The sequence below is a fragment of the Parasteatoda tepidariorum genome, chromosome 2 (assembly GCF_043381705.1).
Source record: "Parasteatoda tepidariorum isolate YZ-2023 chromosome 2, CAS_Ptep_4.0, whole genome shotgun sequence".
NCBI lineage: Eukaryota > Metazoa > Arthropoda > Arachnida > Araneae > Theridiidae > Parasteatoda > Parasteatoda tepidariorum.
The window spans coordinates 23416250-23433445 of NC_092205.1; the positions used below are offsets into that span (position 1 = coordinate 23416250).

Sequence of the window (17196 nt, forward strand, 5' to 3'; positions counted from 1 at the left end):
GTAACGAAAATGTGGGCAGGAACAATATTTTCATGGGGCACATTAGGACCCATAATCCTCATAGAACAATCCCTGACGTCTGTAAGCTACTTGAACAAAGTTGCAGACCAGGTTCACCCATTCATGGCAACAGTTTTTCCTGCGGGGGAAGGTGTTTACCAACAGGATAATGCACCATGTCATAAGGGTCGAATCGTCATAGATTGATTCGAGGAACATTCCAGTGATTTTCAAGTCATGTTTTGGTCCCCAAATTCACCTGACCTTAATCCAATAGAGCATTTGTGGTTCTACTTGGAAAACCAAATTCGTGCTGCCACGCTACACCCTCGCAATGTGAGGGAATTGCAGGACCAGTTGGTGAGTGCTTGGTACCAGCTACCTCAGACTCCCTATCAGCACCTTGTGGAATCAATGCCACGGCGGGTTCTAGCAGTTTTGAGGTCTAAAGTTGGTCCTACGTGTTATTAGCAGGGTGGTCATAATGTAATGGCTCTTCGGTGTATGTGACGAATGTATTAAATAATAAGTAGATATAGTAAAGTGAAAGAAACAATTGTTAATTTAAAACTACTTTAGGTATAAAGATGGGCAAGCCGTAGGTAAGAGTGACAGGATTAAAATCGTAAGTGACGGAGCCAAACAAAGCTTACAAATTTCAAATGCAACACCATTAGATTCTGGAAGTTACTCTTGTGTTATAACCAACAATCTTGGAAATCAAGCAGAATTCAGCAATGTTGTTGTTAAAGGTATCTATTTAAGAATTTTTAATTATTCAAATAAAAACTTTTTTTCCATGTTTTATTTGTCCAATTAATTGCTAATTTAGAAAAAAACTTTTTCCTCTTGTTTTTTTAGAAAGTTGTTCAATTTGAAATTTTAAGTGTTTTATCAATAACGTTTCCGTGATCTCAAATAGAGCCATGGGTCATTTGCCATTTTTAAAAATTATGTCTTTAATCAATATCCTAAGTATTAAATTTCTATTTTGTAATCTATTTGTTAACTATATTAGAAGATGTTTTTTTCTGAAATTGTTTTTTTTTATCATGTTTAAATATTTCATTAAAATTGTTGAAAGTACACGGAGAAAAATATTCACGTAAAATTATCGAAATGTATAATAATGACATTTCCGAAGAAAAAAAGTATCATTCTGATTGATAAAACCGAAATACACTCTATTATAACCTTTTTTTGGTAATATTTTCGTTCAGATCGTGATGATTTATTGAAAATTCTGGTTTTTAAAACTCTAGTTTCTATAACCTTAACATTCAGTAAAGAAGTTCATAACTGGAAAATAAATGTAACCGAATAAATGGCTTTTATGTAATGCACTATGGTATGGTAAAATTACCAAGTTTTACCACATTTACCAAATTTTATAATATATCATAAAACCAAATTTTATTAACAATTTTATCAAAGTCATGAGCAAAACGTTTCGTTAAAAATTACCGAGCTTTTTGGGTGTTCCCATAATTTATGTAACACGGTAATTTTACCATATTCTGGAAGTTTTGACCATTTTTTTCTTTCTCAGTGTAAATTAAACGAGAGATGTATCAATTTGCAAGTAAAACTAGACTCTTAGCCGGAATAAATAAGGCATGAAGGATATGGAAAAACTATATTTCATGCTATAAAATATGTACATGTAGAATTCATTCCCTTGTCATCAAAATGCATAACTTTTTTTTATTTCATTCGTGTACAAATCTAATGTTAAATGTGCATTAACTTATGTGTAAATGATTTCATGATTTCAGCTTCTCCAACTTTTATAAAAGGAATGTCAAATGTAGAAGGTCTTGAAGGGGATACTCTTCAATTTAAGATAGAAATAAATGGAAATCCAAAACCAACTTTAAAATGGTAAACACATGCATGTTTCAAATATTAAAAAATACAAAATAAAATTTCATTTCAAACTCGTTTCTTAAATTTTTACTTAGAAAAAAAAAACATTGACGTACACTACACTGTAAATACTGTGGTGCAATACCTCTCCCAAATTCGGTGATAAAAAACTGCAAAAATAACGTAAAATGAATGCTTTATTTGAAGTTAATACCGAATAGAGAATTTGTATACACTTTAAAGCGTGAAGTTAAATCTAAAAACACCTATAATTAAGGAAGCATACACCAAGCTGCGATGCATTTATTCCATTTATGAATTATTTTCGCCAATTTCGTCTTATGTTTGTAAACTATCAGATAACAGTTGTAAATTTTTCACGGTCGAATTTCAAAAAGGAGAAAGTTTATTGTCTCGCAAACTACCTGAACATTCCGAAGAAGCACAAGTTAGTTACGGTTTTCGACCGTATCTTTATTGCATAATATTTAAGTTATTCGTCTACCTGTGATATTAAAATTAATATTCTTACTAGCATGTTGTATGTTGCGACCGAATTACGAATTCTGTTTCTTTTAGCTCGATATGATTCAAAAAACTAATTGTCACACTAATCTATATTTTCACACATTATGTTTGAAACTTAATTCTTAATTATTTTTCATTTTATGTAAAAAAAATTGCTCTGAGTATTCATTTTATTAATAAGTGATAATTGATAAGATAAATCTAATCCTTAAATCATTCAGGACTGGCAAAAGGGGAAAGACGCGTCACTCCCCCTTTNCCCCCCCCCCCCGACTTTCACTGTCTGAGACATACGTTCTTATACGAAATACAATACTCGAGTACCATATTCATGACATCCGCGTGATCATAGGGCTGTGGGAGTCAGAAAGTCTCGCCTCATATATACAAGTATAATACCGTTGGCAGTGAAAATATAATCTCGTGATCATGTAAGTGAGTCACGGTTTTGAACGGGTTTTTGATTGCGAAAACATATACAGTCAAACCTCGATATTTCGAACTTGATGGGAGAGGAGGAAAAATTTGAGATACCGAAAATTCGAATTATCGAAAATAGCATGTTATCGATGGTAGAATAAAGAAAAATGCTCTTTACATACCTTATTTACTATTCCATATTTATTCTAAAAACACTTTTTACACTTAAGCAGATTCAATTGTTGTTTGCTTTAGAGATGTGTAAGAAAGTTTGTCTATTACACTTTCTAAGTGGACTATAGCTTAAAATCTCTCCTCTGACATATTCAGCTGCCTCTCAATAAATCTCCTTACAGTGTCTACTGCAGAAAGTGTTTGTTTGAGAATTGATTATGTTTATGAGAATTGGTTTTCTATTCTTAAATAAAAATGTCTTTGAATATTTTTTTTATTTTCAGAAAACAAATCTACACTATTTATGGAGAAAAAAAATTCAAGTTATCGAGGGATTAGAAAAAAAAAATCGAGAAATCAAGGTTTTTTTAACATAGAGTGTATAGGAAATTTGAAGGGAATTTTTTTTTTCTACGAGATATCGAAAAATTCGTGAAATCGAGGTTCGAGTTATCGAGGTTCGACTGTATAAGAATATTTTTATTACAGTGGAATGTAAATAATACATACTTTTCTATTTTTTTCGATGTAAATTATGTCAATATTTTTAATTTCGAATGAAATGCAGGTTGAAAGATGGCAAAGAATTGGCGATTGATGGAAAACGTATAAAAGTGACGGACGAAGGAAACAATGTGTACACACTCACGATTGACAATGCAACACTCGCAGTTGTTGGTGCCTATACTTGTGAACTGAGAAACGAACATGGCTTAAAAGCTAGCACTGGAAATTTGAACATTAAAAGTAAGGTGAACATTTCATAATTTTTATTGATAAGATTTTTGAAGATTTTTTTATTTTTGAGATTTTTTTTGTTGGAAATGCACCGATGGATAAAAAGAAATTAAAAGTAATCTTTAAATAATTTTCAACTGGAAAGTTATTTTTGTCGCCATAATTCAATTTAGGATTGACTACTGTCATTTTTGAGGCCTTGGATTATGTAGATATCCTCTAGAGTTTAGTGAATGATACGCTTATATTTCAAGTCATTTATAAACATTAGCTATCATCAGGAGTGACTTTTCTTTTCAATGGACAATCACTGCCCACCTTTTTTACTTAATCAATGTTTATTTTCCTGACCAGGTAAAGCAGGAAGTGTAAACATGTTCTTAGATTTTATAGATTTAGTTTAGATTTTAATTAATTTACATGTTTGGCTTGGCTTTCAATGCTTTTTTTTTTTTTTTTTTTTTTTTTTTTTTTTTTTTTTTTTTTTTTTTTTTGCTTCTAGTTATGGCAGAATATCAAAGTAAGTTTGTTTAAGTGGGACACACTGTAGTTTTAAAGAGAAGAAAACGTAATGTTGTAAAACTAAACGATTGCTCGCAAACCCCTTTTTCAGAACACCTAATAAAAACAGGCTTGACAAATTTATATACTTACCATCCAATTTACTTGAAAATTTATTACATGAAGTATATTAGTAAAGCACTATTTTTGTATAAATGCATGTTTATTATTAACGTAACGTTTCATGCAATATGCATTGAAATTAAATTCAGAATGATTTTTAAACTTAAGCGGGAAATAGTCATAAAAAAGGGTAAAAATTAATGTCTGTTGTATAATTAATCAAAATTTATTAAGGTAATCAAAAGTTTCATTGCTGTTCCGATGACAGGAACGAGTAAAAACCCCATTACCATAGCACCTACATTAGGTACCCATATTAGTATAGAACTCACCTCTGTTATCGCAGCAACTATTATCTCAATATCAGTTGCCGGAACCGTGGTGGCTAAGAGGATTAAGCCCCAGGCTCCTAATTTACAGACACTGGCTCGAATCTGATATATGGCGAAAAGTTTGCTTCCATCTGCCACTGACCACAGCGCTGACTGAAATTTTTTTTTTTAATGATGAATGGATCAAGCGTGAGAATCTAATTTTATTGGGCTAATCGAAGGAGGATTACAAGGTTTTCCTCTCCATGCAACGCAAGGACCGATTGGTTCCATCGATAAATTTCTAATTTTGCCCTAAAATTTGATCCAGGAATTCCTTTCTGGATTGAGTTCATAATTGCAAACTACGAAGTGGGCCTTGTAATTTTGAACTGAAGAATGGGCGTGCTGTTTAGCTCTAATTATAAAAAATTACCCGTAGCACCTTTAATTCAGCAATACTCGATTTTATCCGATCCCCAAAAATGGAATACTACAAAAAATTCAACTTGCAATAGAAATGACAATAATAGTAATGTATATTTGCTCTTTTTTTGATACAAAGATTGCGAATAGGAGAAACTATGTACTAGAGTGCGCAAAATAAAAAAATTCCTGAGGCATCGAATTTTAAAAGTACGATTTTTTGAAAATTCGATTTCTCAGAAACTATGCGATCAATTTCACTCGAATATTGTTTTTTTTTTTGTAATTTAGAATTGCAATCCTTAATATGATATAAAAATTTGCACTATTCGAAATCTTTTCGACTATTAATAATTAAAATAATAAAAAATAGTAAATATATACTACAAGTTATGTTTTGCATTAACTTTGAATTAATAAATTTTATAGTCGCGTGCTAATTTTTTTAAATTCACTTAAAAATTTCTCGAGATATGGTGAAATACGCAAAAAATGAAATGAACATTAAAGGATCCAAACTTTGGACCGCTTTCCTGACCACACTATTGGATTCGTATTTACTGGGGTGTGACTGTATCTTTTATTTTAGGCGAAAGTCGCGATCAGTTTGGTCAGAAATCCGAAACTATCAAAAAAGATATTTTTATTCAGAGAAAGTTCGTTTCTAAACCTGATTTTTTAACTTAAAATATCGTCAGCTCTAAAGTGTTAGTATATTTAGAGTCAACCCTTCGAACCATTAAGATTGAGTTAAGAACGTGAAGATCCGATCATTAAATCAAAAGTCATTCAGGGTGGTTCATTTTCTATTTTGCCGACAGTACGTTTAAGAAGAAAAAAAAGTATTTTCGAAAGTTTTATGGCGGTTCTTTTACTTAATTTCCAAAAATTATCAATTGAATATGTTAATTAAATAAATTGCAATGAAATATATGATAAAATTTTTGATTGGCTATTTACTATCATTTACTATTTAATATCATTTTCGCATTATTAATCCTGTAAAATGTTTCTGATTGCAGCGAAACCTGAATTTATCAAGAAACTTTCAGATCTGGAAGTGAATGATGGTGAAACTGGATTGGTTATGAATGTATCATTGAAAGGATATCCAACGCCTTCAGTTAAATGGTATGTTCTCAATTATCTCACAAGTTTTATTATTATTAAAGTAAGATATGAATTATCTATTTACCATGTTTCTTGTAGCAATAGAAGATTAATATTTTATTTTAATTTTGTCTTCTTAAAAATAGATCTCTTTAATCAATGTCTTAAAATTTTGATGTCATTTTATTTAGATCAGGATTGGCCTTTTGCCGGCAGAAACTAAATTAATTGTACTTTTTTTAACATTTAAGTGATTTTTCTATGAATTATCCATTGCATGTTAATCTCAGTACTTACTCTTATGTCATTTTCTTAATTTCTGCCAGTTTCTGCCACAAGTGTGGCATTAAAGGGTTTCTGCCATGCCAGTTTTAACCGGTTTCTACCAATGGCAACCGGTTTCTACCAATGGCAATCTACCGGTTTCTACCAATGGCTACCACCTCGGCAGAAACTTGCCAACCTTGATTTAGATAAGGCTCTAAATTCAGAGCCTTATAATTATTATAATTATAATTTTATTTAACAGCGTTTTGTTAAAAATTTTGGTACAAATGTTAAGATTTATATCTGGCATTCTCTTACTCTTTTATTTCTTTTATTATATTCATAAATTTTTTCGTAACTTTTGGCATCAAGTAAAGAACGAGTTTATATAATGAATATCTCAAGGGAGAGAAATATAATTTTCGAACAAATTAGAATTTTGAAGAAAAAAAAATCGTGTTTAACAGATAAATGAAACTAGCCGCGATAAATGAAATGCCGCATAATGTTTTTTACTGCAAATTTAATAGTTGATAATTCGCGAACTAATAATCAAATGATAAATTTTTTTTAAATTCCATTTATTAAATTTTTTACGTAACTTTGCAACTTCAAGTTTTTAAGTCTTGTTGTTTTAGCGCTTAAAAAAATTGCAATGTAAAGCAAAAATAAAGTTGAAAATATCTACAAAATAAAGTATTTAAATCGGCAATAACTTTTAAACAAATCAGAATTTTAAAAAGAAAAGAAAAACATGGGTTTATGAACAGAAATGACCCTTTGGGGACTTCAAATTTCAGCTTTGTCGTTGCATTTTTGCAGGTTTGTGAGCAGCTTCATGCCTTTTTTAACTACAATTTTAACAGTTAATTATTCTCGAACTTAGTGTCAGTGTGTGTAATTTTTTTATATAATGGTATTGTGTGTGATATGTATGATAATCGTATTGCTTTTTCTTACACATGTTCATAATTTTAAATTCACATGTTTAACATTTTAGCGCATCAAAACAGATTGCATTATAAAGTCGAACAACCGGAACAACGGTAGCGATTGAAATGATTTTTTCAATATAGTGAGAAAACAGAATTTTAAAATACAAAATAAAACAGGAGAAATGCAGTACTCGAATAGACTGATTAGATCTCAAATGAAAATATCCGTTTTGAACTTGTGGATATTTACAGCTATCAAACAGAAAATACATTATATTTATCAATCTATACAGAATCTGTTGATGCTGCTGCTTATCTATAGCATCAACACATGAACTGATATTATATACATATAATTAGCAACCTGAATCTATTTCATAGTTCTTATTAACATTTTACAAATTGCAGATTTGTAAAATTTAAATTTGTATTTCAAGCAGAATTTTCATGCTTATCTTACAACATGAATCTTCCACCATAATCAACATATCTCATAGCTTTAGTGGAACAAGTTAAATATATCTTATAGCGTAAGCAGAACAAGTTAAATACATCTTACATTATAAATGCCAAACTTGTGTTTTCTACAGGTCAAACATTATAAAAAGTTTGGCTAAACATTTGCAATTTTTATAATTATTATAAATACTTTTTAATATATTTTTATTTAATTTATTTGTTATTGTTTTGACAGGTATAATATCTAACCGATAATTTCTTGTTTTAAAAGGTCACTCCTTAGCAGACTTTTTCAACTTATTGTAGATTATGTCTTATTTTACATTTAGTTCAATTTGCAAAAAAAAAAGTTATTTATAAGAGAAATTTGCTTTTTACTTATGAAATAGCTATTTCAATTATGAGTTACTTACACAAATAATAGTTAGATCAAATCTTTAAGACCGTGTTTTCATTTTTTCTATTAAGAACACATTTTAAGTTGTAAAATATCTACATGGTTATACTCGTATAGAGCAAAATTTTTGTTGCAAATAAGTTGTAATAATTTTAATATTAACCCTTTTTACAAACATTTGTGGAAAAAAGAAGAATGAATAAGAATTTTTATTCTTAAATTTTTATTCTTTTTATTTTTATTATTTAAAATTTTTTATTCATTTGGAGTATAAATTTTACAAAATTCTATACTGTAATCCTTTGTAAATATAGCATATCCCAAAATTCTTACAAGGTGTAATTTTTATAGAAAAAAGTTAATAAGAAAAGTTCATAAGTTTTTAATAAGAAATTGCATTAATCTGTAAAATATATATTATAGGGTTATATAAAAGACAGCATATCTGGTAAAATAAATTTTTTCGCAATTTTCAATTACCATTTTGCATAAACTTCGCTGAATTTCTCAGTAAGACTTAAAGTGTTAAACTTTAAAGCGTGACTTGTTGGCATCGGGCAATGTTAAATGACATGATCTGATAGGCCAAACACGAAATTAGCACAGCGAAAAAACGCCACAACAATACTTAAATTATTGCTAAATAGTCTACAGGCTCCCGTTTGAGTAACGATCTGTTTTAAATAATTTTGAACTATCAGCTTTTTTTCGTTAGCATTATAATTTAGCACAAATAGCGCAAAATTTAATTCTTTCGTAAATCCATATTTTTAAGTTAATTTGAATGTTTTAGGCTTTTGGAGGATTCTGATCTGAAAGAAAATAAGAACTGCATCATATCTTCTGAGAAAGATGGCATGAGTCACAGCTTGAAACTGAAGAAAGTCAACAAATCCAGTGCTGGCAAATATACATGTGAAGCTTCAAACGAGATGGGAAAATCATCTACAAGTGGTTCACTCACTGTAAAAGGTGAGATATTTCATGAAATACTTTTCATTTGTCATCTATTTTCTATACTTTTCACTTCGAATAACAGTAATACCTACCTAGTGTAATACCTCCGAATTGGGTGAAAAGTCCAAACATTGTGTGAATGAATACTTTGTTTAAAGTTAATACCGAATACATACTTTTGTTATTAAATCTTAACATCAATAAATGAGAAAGCTTACGCCAAGCTCAGGTGCATTTAATGACCTATTTTCGCCAATTTTGGTGTAACTGTTAGACGACAATGGTAGATTGTTCGGAATTGAGCGCGAGAATGTGAACGTTTGTTGTCCTATCGAACATTCCCCGGAAACAGAAGTTTACTGCAAACAAAAATCATGTATGTGTTTATTTGTGCAATAAAGATAATTCTGTTGCTGCCAAAAGAGGATTTATCTCAAAAGACGTTTTATGTAACTTATAATAGACTATAATTTTTAAACTTATAATAGACAAACAATTTTTTAAAAGCAAAAAGCGTGCTTCCCCTCACGCCTAATTTACACTGAAATGCGGCACCAATTATAACTTTAACACAAATTTACAGTGCAATGCTGCACCAAATATAACTTTAACGCAAATTTATAGTGCAATGCAGCACCAAATATAACTTTAATGCAAATTTACAGTGCAATGCTGCACAAAATATAACTTAAATGTGAATTTAGAGCGCAGTGCAGCACTAAATATAACTCTAACGCAGGATTGAGTAATTGTTAATTTTTTTTTATGGAAAATAAAAAATAATCCTCAGTTGAAGCCCCTTGAACTTAAAGCACAACTATAATTTTAAACAAAATATGACCATCTTGCAGTAAAGAATTATCTGAGACTTTTTGCCAAAAACTTCCTAATTGGCACTATTTTTTACCAAAATAAAAATATTTAAAATTAGCGAATACTTCTCAAATGTTGGCAAATTTTTAAGAGTTTTGTCTATGTAGCATTGGATTAGCTTTCCAAATATTACAAAATTAGACCAAAAACGTTTTTCATTTTCTAAAAGTTGGGGGTTTTTTCTTCATAATGACGTTTAGCGCGAAAAGCCAAATGCAGGCAATACTTAATCTAACAGTCGTGAATAACTGTCATAAAATCGCAACAGTTATGAAAATAATCATATTATCCGAAAATACTAAGATATAAGATACTTTTATTGAATCAAAATAATTGATTTGATCAAAATAATTGATGGATCAAAATAATTGATGGATCAAAATAATTGATGAATCAAAATAATTGATTCGAAATGTGACTTTCAAAAATCAATTGCTTTTTAGTTACAACGAGAAAACCTGAAATGGAACAAGAACTGAAACCAACTCAGCTGGTTGAAGGAAAACCTGGAAAATTAGTAGCAAAAGTGACAGGAGAACCAAAACCAAAAATTACCTGGTAAATTATTTACTTATTTTTATTTAATTTTTTTTTTATATCTGAAACTCGGGATTTTGAAAAGCCACTTCAATTTAATCTAGTCTATTAGTCGAGAAAAAGCCATATAAATTTTTAATTTTCTCTACCTGTCAAGAGCAAAAAACGTCTATACTGTTAAAATAAAGCTGTTAAATTTGTTTTATGATCCAAAATATCTACTATTCTTTTATTTTAAAACAATTGCAATGTAATATCTATTAAAATAATAAAACTTTTCTTTGACTAACTTATTACAATTTTAGATGTAATTAGTTGACTAACTTATTGATTCTAAATTCGTATAAGAATATCAGTGGTTAACAAAAAGAGTTCTGCGGAACTCTAAATATCCGTGGAATATGTTCATACTGGTTTTGAGAGTTCAGACTTCTTTTAACAGATAATAATTTTTGAAACCTATAATTATAATTATTTCCATTCGTCAATAATCCATAATTTATTTAATAATTTAATTATTTCTCGTGATTATTCAAGTAAAATGCCAATAAAAAAATAGCTAACTTTGAAAAGAAAAACATAATTTTTTCTATAACAACATATTAAAATTAATGTAAAGTATATACATCTATAAAAAATTTCATCAATGTTTTTTCACTGAAATTTTCAATTCTCAATAAAATAGCCGAATTCGAGAATAAAGTATAACTTAGTAAAGACGTGAACTATTCCTGGAAGGCTTTTTGAAGCTTATAAAGTGGTATGACATATGTTTCACCATACTTCGTAACTATGTGGAAAAATAAAGTTACTTCTATTCTTTAATATCTCATAATATGTTTTGTTTTCTTTTCACACCTCTGTCCAAAGTCGCCAGGGGAAATTTATTTTCGAACTCACCCTTTTACTTGACAAATCAGTCTGCTTTTTTTTATTTTATTAAAACTGTTTTATGTTATATTGCTTAGGTTGAAAGATGGTAAGCCTATTGAATTGAATGGGCGCTTTTCCATGGAAGAATCGGACGATGGAACAGTTGCTCTACTTATCAGTAATGTCTCACCTGATGATGCGGGTGTGTACTCCATCGAAGCAGTCAGTGATGCCGGTGAAGTCAGATCAGAAGCTCCAGTTACAAGTCAGTCTTTTTCTTAAATCTTCTAAATTATTCGCATTAAATTATTTAATTGAGAAACTTCTCTCAAAATTAAGTCGGTGAACTTATTACTTCAGCTTCATTACTTAAAACTTTTACTTAAATCTTTTAATCTCAAATGTGTAGAAAGGTATTGTAAAAAAGCCATTATTCCGTCGGGAATGATAATTATCCTGTAATTCTCTAAAGGCACATAGAGTGCTAAGAAATACGAGGTGATTCAAAATTTGACCAACAAAATTCATGAAGAGGTGACAACTCCGACGCAGACACACCAAAATTATGAAAATTTAGCATTGAACATGGGATTGCACATCAGGTTACCACCATCTAAAAACACAGATATACTCTAAATCTAGACGAGACGGAAGGTGGAGGTTTGCTTTACCTAAATTAAGTGCTTGTATTCGATGATGTTTCGTGCATTGATGGTGTTCCTGCTCATTATGCCCCTCAGGTACATAATCACCCTGCTGCAACGTACTCATTGAGGAGGATTGGGACGTGAGGGATCCGTATCATGGCCACCACACTCACCAGATCTCAGTTCGTGAGAGTTTTTTCCTAAAGGATCGCCTTAATCACTATTTGATGCGATGCTTGGGGACACACCGGAGTCTCTCATAGTACGTATTTTCGCCACTTCGGCAAACATCTAAAGCACATTTGACATCTTTGATCGTGCCCGGGTGTCGCTTTTATTTCGTTGTAGATTGGATAATAATGGTAGCAGCAATTATTTATTAGTATTGGTAGCAATTCTGTAGTATTTTTTGTTGTTCTTTTCCAGCGTGATGTCGAAACCTGATATTTACTCTTTCAACGTGGTTTTCAATTTTACATTCTGTAATAAGTTTTCATGCTCTTGATTTCATTTATCCACTCTCCAAAGGATACTTTAGAACATCCTGTATACTAACCTTATCTTCCAAAATGAAATTTTTTTTTGTAGAGATTGCAGTGAGTTGTGCTAATGTGTTAATCTCATTTCACAGAGACTTCAATTTAGCTCTGTTTACGGAACTTTAAAATTTTTCAATATATAAAATTTTTTTCTAATTAAATAAACTTCAAATTACTTTCTTTATTGATCCTTAAAAGTATCACATTTTAATGAACAAAATGCAGGAAACAATTTGCTAATAAATTATTTTAAGCTCAAGTTTTTTTAGTTAGTCAATTAAACAAAATTTTACAACTGTTTTCAACAGTTTAAAGAAGGTCACATTCAAACTAAATGAAATTTTGTAAATGTATTTTTTTCTTTAATTGCATGCTTTGGCTACCACCGTCTTCTCGGCTACTACGGTTTCTCTCATTTTTTCCGCATTAGTTTCATGCTTTCGAAATCTGAACTTTTATCATCTTGACGAGAAGCATATAGCTTTGAGCTTTCATATCATGTTAACTTATTATCTGTTTCAACGATGAAGCAAAAAAAAAATTTTTTTTTTCAAATAAAGATTAAAATTAATTTGATTGGTCACTTTTATTTTAATTCTTTACAGCAATCCCAGCTGGAAAGAAGCCTGAATTCACTAAAGAACTGGAGAAACTTGATGTTATTGAAGGACAACTGTTACAGCTAACAGCTAAAGTAACAGGAAAACCAACATCCATCAAATGGTAAGAAGAAATAACCGCTAAAATAATATAATGTTGTTGAGTTCCCTTTTTTGCAACAATAACACTTCACCATTTTGTATGCGTTACAGGCAGAAGGATGGGGAAGATTTATCAGATGATGGCAGAATTAAGATCACGGAAGAACCAGATGGAACAATTGCTCTGACTATTGATAAGGCCAGTCAGAAAGACGCTGGAAAATATACAGTCATTGCTTCTAATTCTGAAGGAAAAGCTAGGAGCGCTGCTCTCACACAAGTACTTGGTATGCTAATTCGTTATTAATGAGTAAATTAATTATTAATAATGAAATACTTAAATTCTTACAACTTGAATTAAAAGGAATTTTGCAAACTTCATAAAATATTCATGGAAGGGGAAATGCCACATAAATATTAGCTAAGCTCTGTACTTTTTACAAAATTCCCGTAAGACCATTAGAAACTTACTAACTGCATACTGTAGCAACAATTATTATACCAAAACATTATTAGTTAAGTTAAATAAATAATCCCAATATACTGAAGCGAAAATATATTCTTGATAAAAAAAAACTTTACGAAGATGGTAATAAAAGTCGACATGTTTCAAGCACTCAAAAATAGGTGCCTATTTCCAAGACTATTTCCAAAATGCATTTCCACGAGCTATGAAAATGTTTGGAGTAACTTAAGTCGCATGTTTTTCTAGTTTTGTTTTTCATCTCTATTTTATACTTTTCGTTGGCAACTTTACGTTTCATGCTTCAAATCACTTTTGCTTTTCCTCATTTACGTCCAGCAAGTTTTCAGATTGGTGCCTATTTTTGATTGCTCGAAACATGTTGATTTTTATTTCCATCTAAATATTTTTTTTGAAGCTAATGAATTTTTAATCAATTATATAAGATAAATTAATCTTAACATTTGGAAATGTTTCTAAAAATCTCCTTTCAAATTTTGTTTCGTCTGCAATCAAACAGGGTTTGGTTTTTTTAATAGCATCTTCCTCACAAGTGATTCGGCAGTTTTCAATGGCGTTTTTACTTCTACCTCGCTAAAGAATTATTTTGCTTGACCTCTAATACATTTACTTTTTTCACAATGATTCTGAAAAAGTATAATAATGCTGTTTTTCGAAGCTCTGTCGCCAAGAAAAGGAAAAAGCCATAGTTTATTTGCCTTACGTTTAAAGCAATCCGATAATCATGCAGTGCACCAATTATCCGGAATTTAAAACTGACAAATAACGTGAATATTATAAAAGTTATTAAACCTTTTTTAAAAATCACCAATTTGATGAAATTTTTTCCACCACCTTTTTTTCAGTTTTTGCAAATTTTTATTAGTCCAAGTAATACTACATTGGAGTAAGTTCTAAATACGAAAAAAATTAAATCACAAACGATTTTTCTTTTCACAAACCTGTGGCTTTTCTCCATATTGTAGTTTTGCGCCATTTGTAAAATAAGTGTAAACAGCGCTGGCTTTAGACTAAGCTTGACTTAGCAGCCATGAGAAACAGTTGCAAACTCACAGCAGTTATAAAAATAGCATATTATTCGCAAAAAAAGCATAATTTCATATTACCTCGGAGTTCGCAAAAGAGTCTTAAAGGTGCACACATTGTTTGCTTTGGATGAAATATAAATTGAAAAAATTGTTCTTTTTACTTTAACATTGGGGAACAATAAGCTTTTGTTACATTTAGCAAACTGTAACCTAATGCATCGTAGTAGGTTACAGTTTGCATTCATGCCATCATGATTATACCATTATAATTATCCATTCATTTCATTATTGATAATGAAATGAATGGATAATCATAATGGTATTTTGTAGAACCTAATATGTGAGAGATTTAATTTATTGAATAGTTTTTNTTGAAATTTTAGTTTTGTAATTAAATAATTTTCAAATTTGAAATAAAAAATGAAATAAATATTAACAAATTTTCTTTTTTAAACTTTCTATATTTTAAAAAAAATTTAACAACTTGATGTATTTTTTGTAATATTTTAAATATCTTGATGCCAACAATAAGGCTTTCACAAATCTAAATAATTAATAATAGCATATACTTCATCATTCGGCCGAATAACTTCAGTATTCGGCTAGGCCGAATATTCGGCAAAAGGGCCGAATAGGCCGAATACCGAATAGTGGCCGAATATTCGTTACATCCCTAATTTAAAGCAATCCGATAATCATGCAGTTTAGAATTAACCGGAATTTAAAACTGACAAATAACGTGAATATTATAAAAGTTATTAAACCTTTTTTAAAAATCACCAATTTGATGACATTTTTTCCACCTCGTTGAAAATTATCAAAATCACTGCCTTTTTTTCAGTTTTTGCAAATTTTTACTAGCCCAAGTAATGCTGCATTGGAGTAAGTTCTAAATACGAAAAAAATTAAACCACAAACGCTTTTTCTCTTCACAAACTTGTCGCTTTTCTCCATATTGACGTTTTGCGCCATTTTTAAAATAAGTGTAAACAGCGCTGGCTTTAGACTAAGCTTGACCTAACAGTCATGAGAAACAGTTGCAAACTCACAGCAGTTATAAAAATAGCATATTATTCGCAAAAAAGCATCATTTCATATTACCTCGGAGTTCGAAAAAGAATCTTAAAGGTGCACACATTGTGTGCTTTGGATGAAATATAAATTTAAACAATTGTTCTTTTTACTTTAACATTGGGGAACAATAAGCTTTTGTTACATTTAGCAAACTGTAACCTAATGCATCGTAGTAGTTTACAGTTTGCATTCATGCCATTATAATTATCCATTCATTTCATTATTGATAATGAAATGAATGGATAATCATAATGGTATTTTGTAGAACCTAATATGTAAGAGATTTAATTTATTGAATAATTTTTTTAATGAAATATAATTATTATTGCAGTGATGAAGAAACCAGAAATTTTATCATCACTTAATCCTTTGAAGATAAAAGATGGTGAAACTGGTCAACTCTCGGTTAAAGTTGTAGGAGAGCCCAAACCCACTCTTCGATGGTGATTAAAAAATTTTTATTAATCGCGTTTTCTCTGTTCTGTTTTCATACGATTTAATGTTTTCGTAATTAAGAGATGCAAATATTTCATTAGTATTGTAACTGCTTTTACCTAGCTACGTATGTTATTTTAAATAACGGCCTGTATTATACACAATATGAATGAAATTCTTTCGTAGTATACTAAATAACAATGAATAATTTTTTGCTAATTTTGGAAACATGTGTCTTCATTTTTAAACGATAAAAAAAAATTATTAATGAAAGAGAGAGAATGGTGTTCGCATTATTGCTATTACTTGTTACATTGGTAAGATTTTTTTTTCTTTCTGGATACGGTTATAAACGCCATATTATGGGTACAAAGCTGCATCAGTTGATGCTTGTGCTCTTGCCGTCTAATGAGCCAGGTTGGCTTTCAATTCCTGCCAAGTTCTTTAAGAAGCTACAAACAATTTTTTTTCTTCGGTAATCATATTTATTTATGAAATCGTTGAGGAAACAGTAAATATGAATAAGTTAATCATAAAAAGAACATAAGATACTTTAATAATATGCAATAAAATTAAAAATGTACACTGGTATAAAGTAAAAAAGAAAAAAAAAAGTCTGGAAAACAATCAACTACAAGAAATTCCAAAATTATCGTCTGCCTTTCTTTATTTGATTTTTTTTATTCTGCTTCGTTATGAATGCTTATATTAGCCTCATTTTTTTAACTCATACAACTCTTTATTTGTGATTATGGTGAAGTTGATATGGTGAAGTATGGTGAAGTTGTAGCTT

The 17196-nt window shown here is 30.0% G+C and overlaps 1 protein-coding gene across 1 annotated transcript in view; it reads left to right on the forward strand.

The window, feature by feature from the left end:
* Window positions 1-17196, forward strand: part of LOC107442351 (obscurin) — a gene marked incomplete in the record, with an annotated part of 263706 nt that overhangs the window by 183674 nt on the left and 62836 nt on the right. The window contains 10 exon segments of the mRNA XM_071177300.1: window positions 580-752; window positions 1776-1881; window positions 3557-3735; window positions 6110-6218; window positions 9049-9227; window positions 10529-10643; window positions 11591-11760; window positions 13287-13404; window positions 13494-13669; window positions 16300-16411. Coding sequence (XP_071033401.1) covers window positions 580-752; window positions 1776-1881; window positions 3557-3735; window positions 6110-6218; window positions 9049-9227; window positions 10529-10643; window positions 11591-11760; window positions 13287-13404; window positions 13494-13669; window positions 16300-16411 — 1437 coding nt within the window.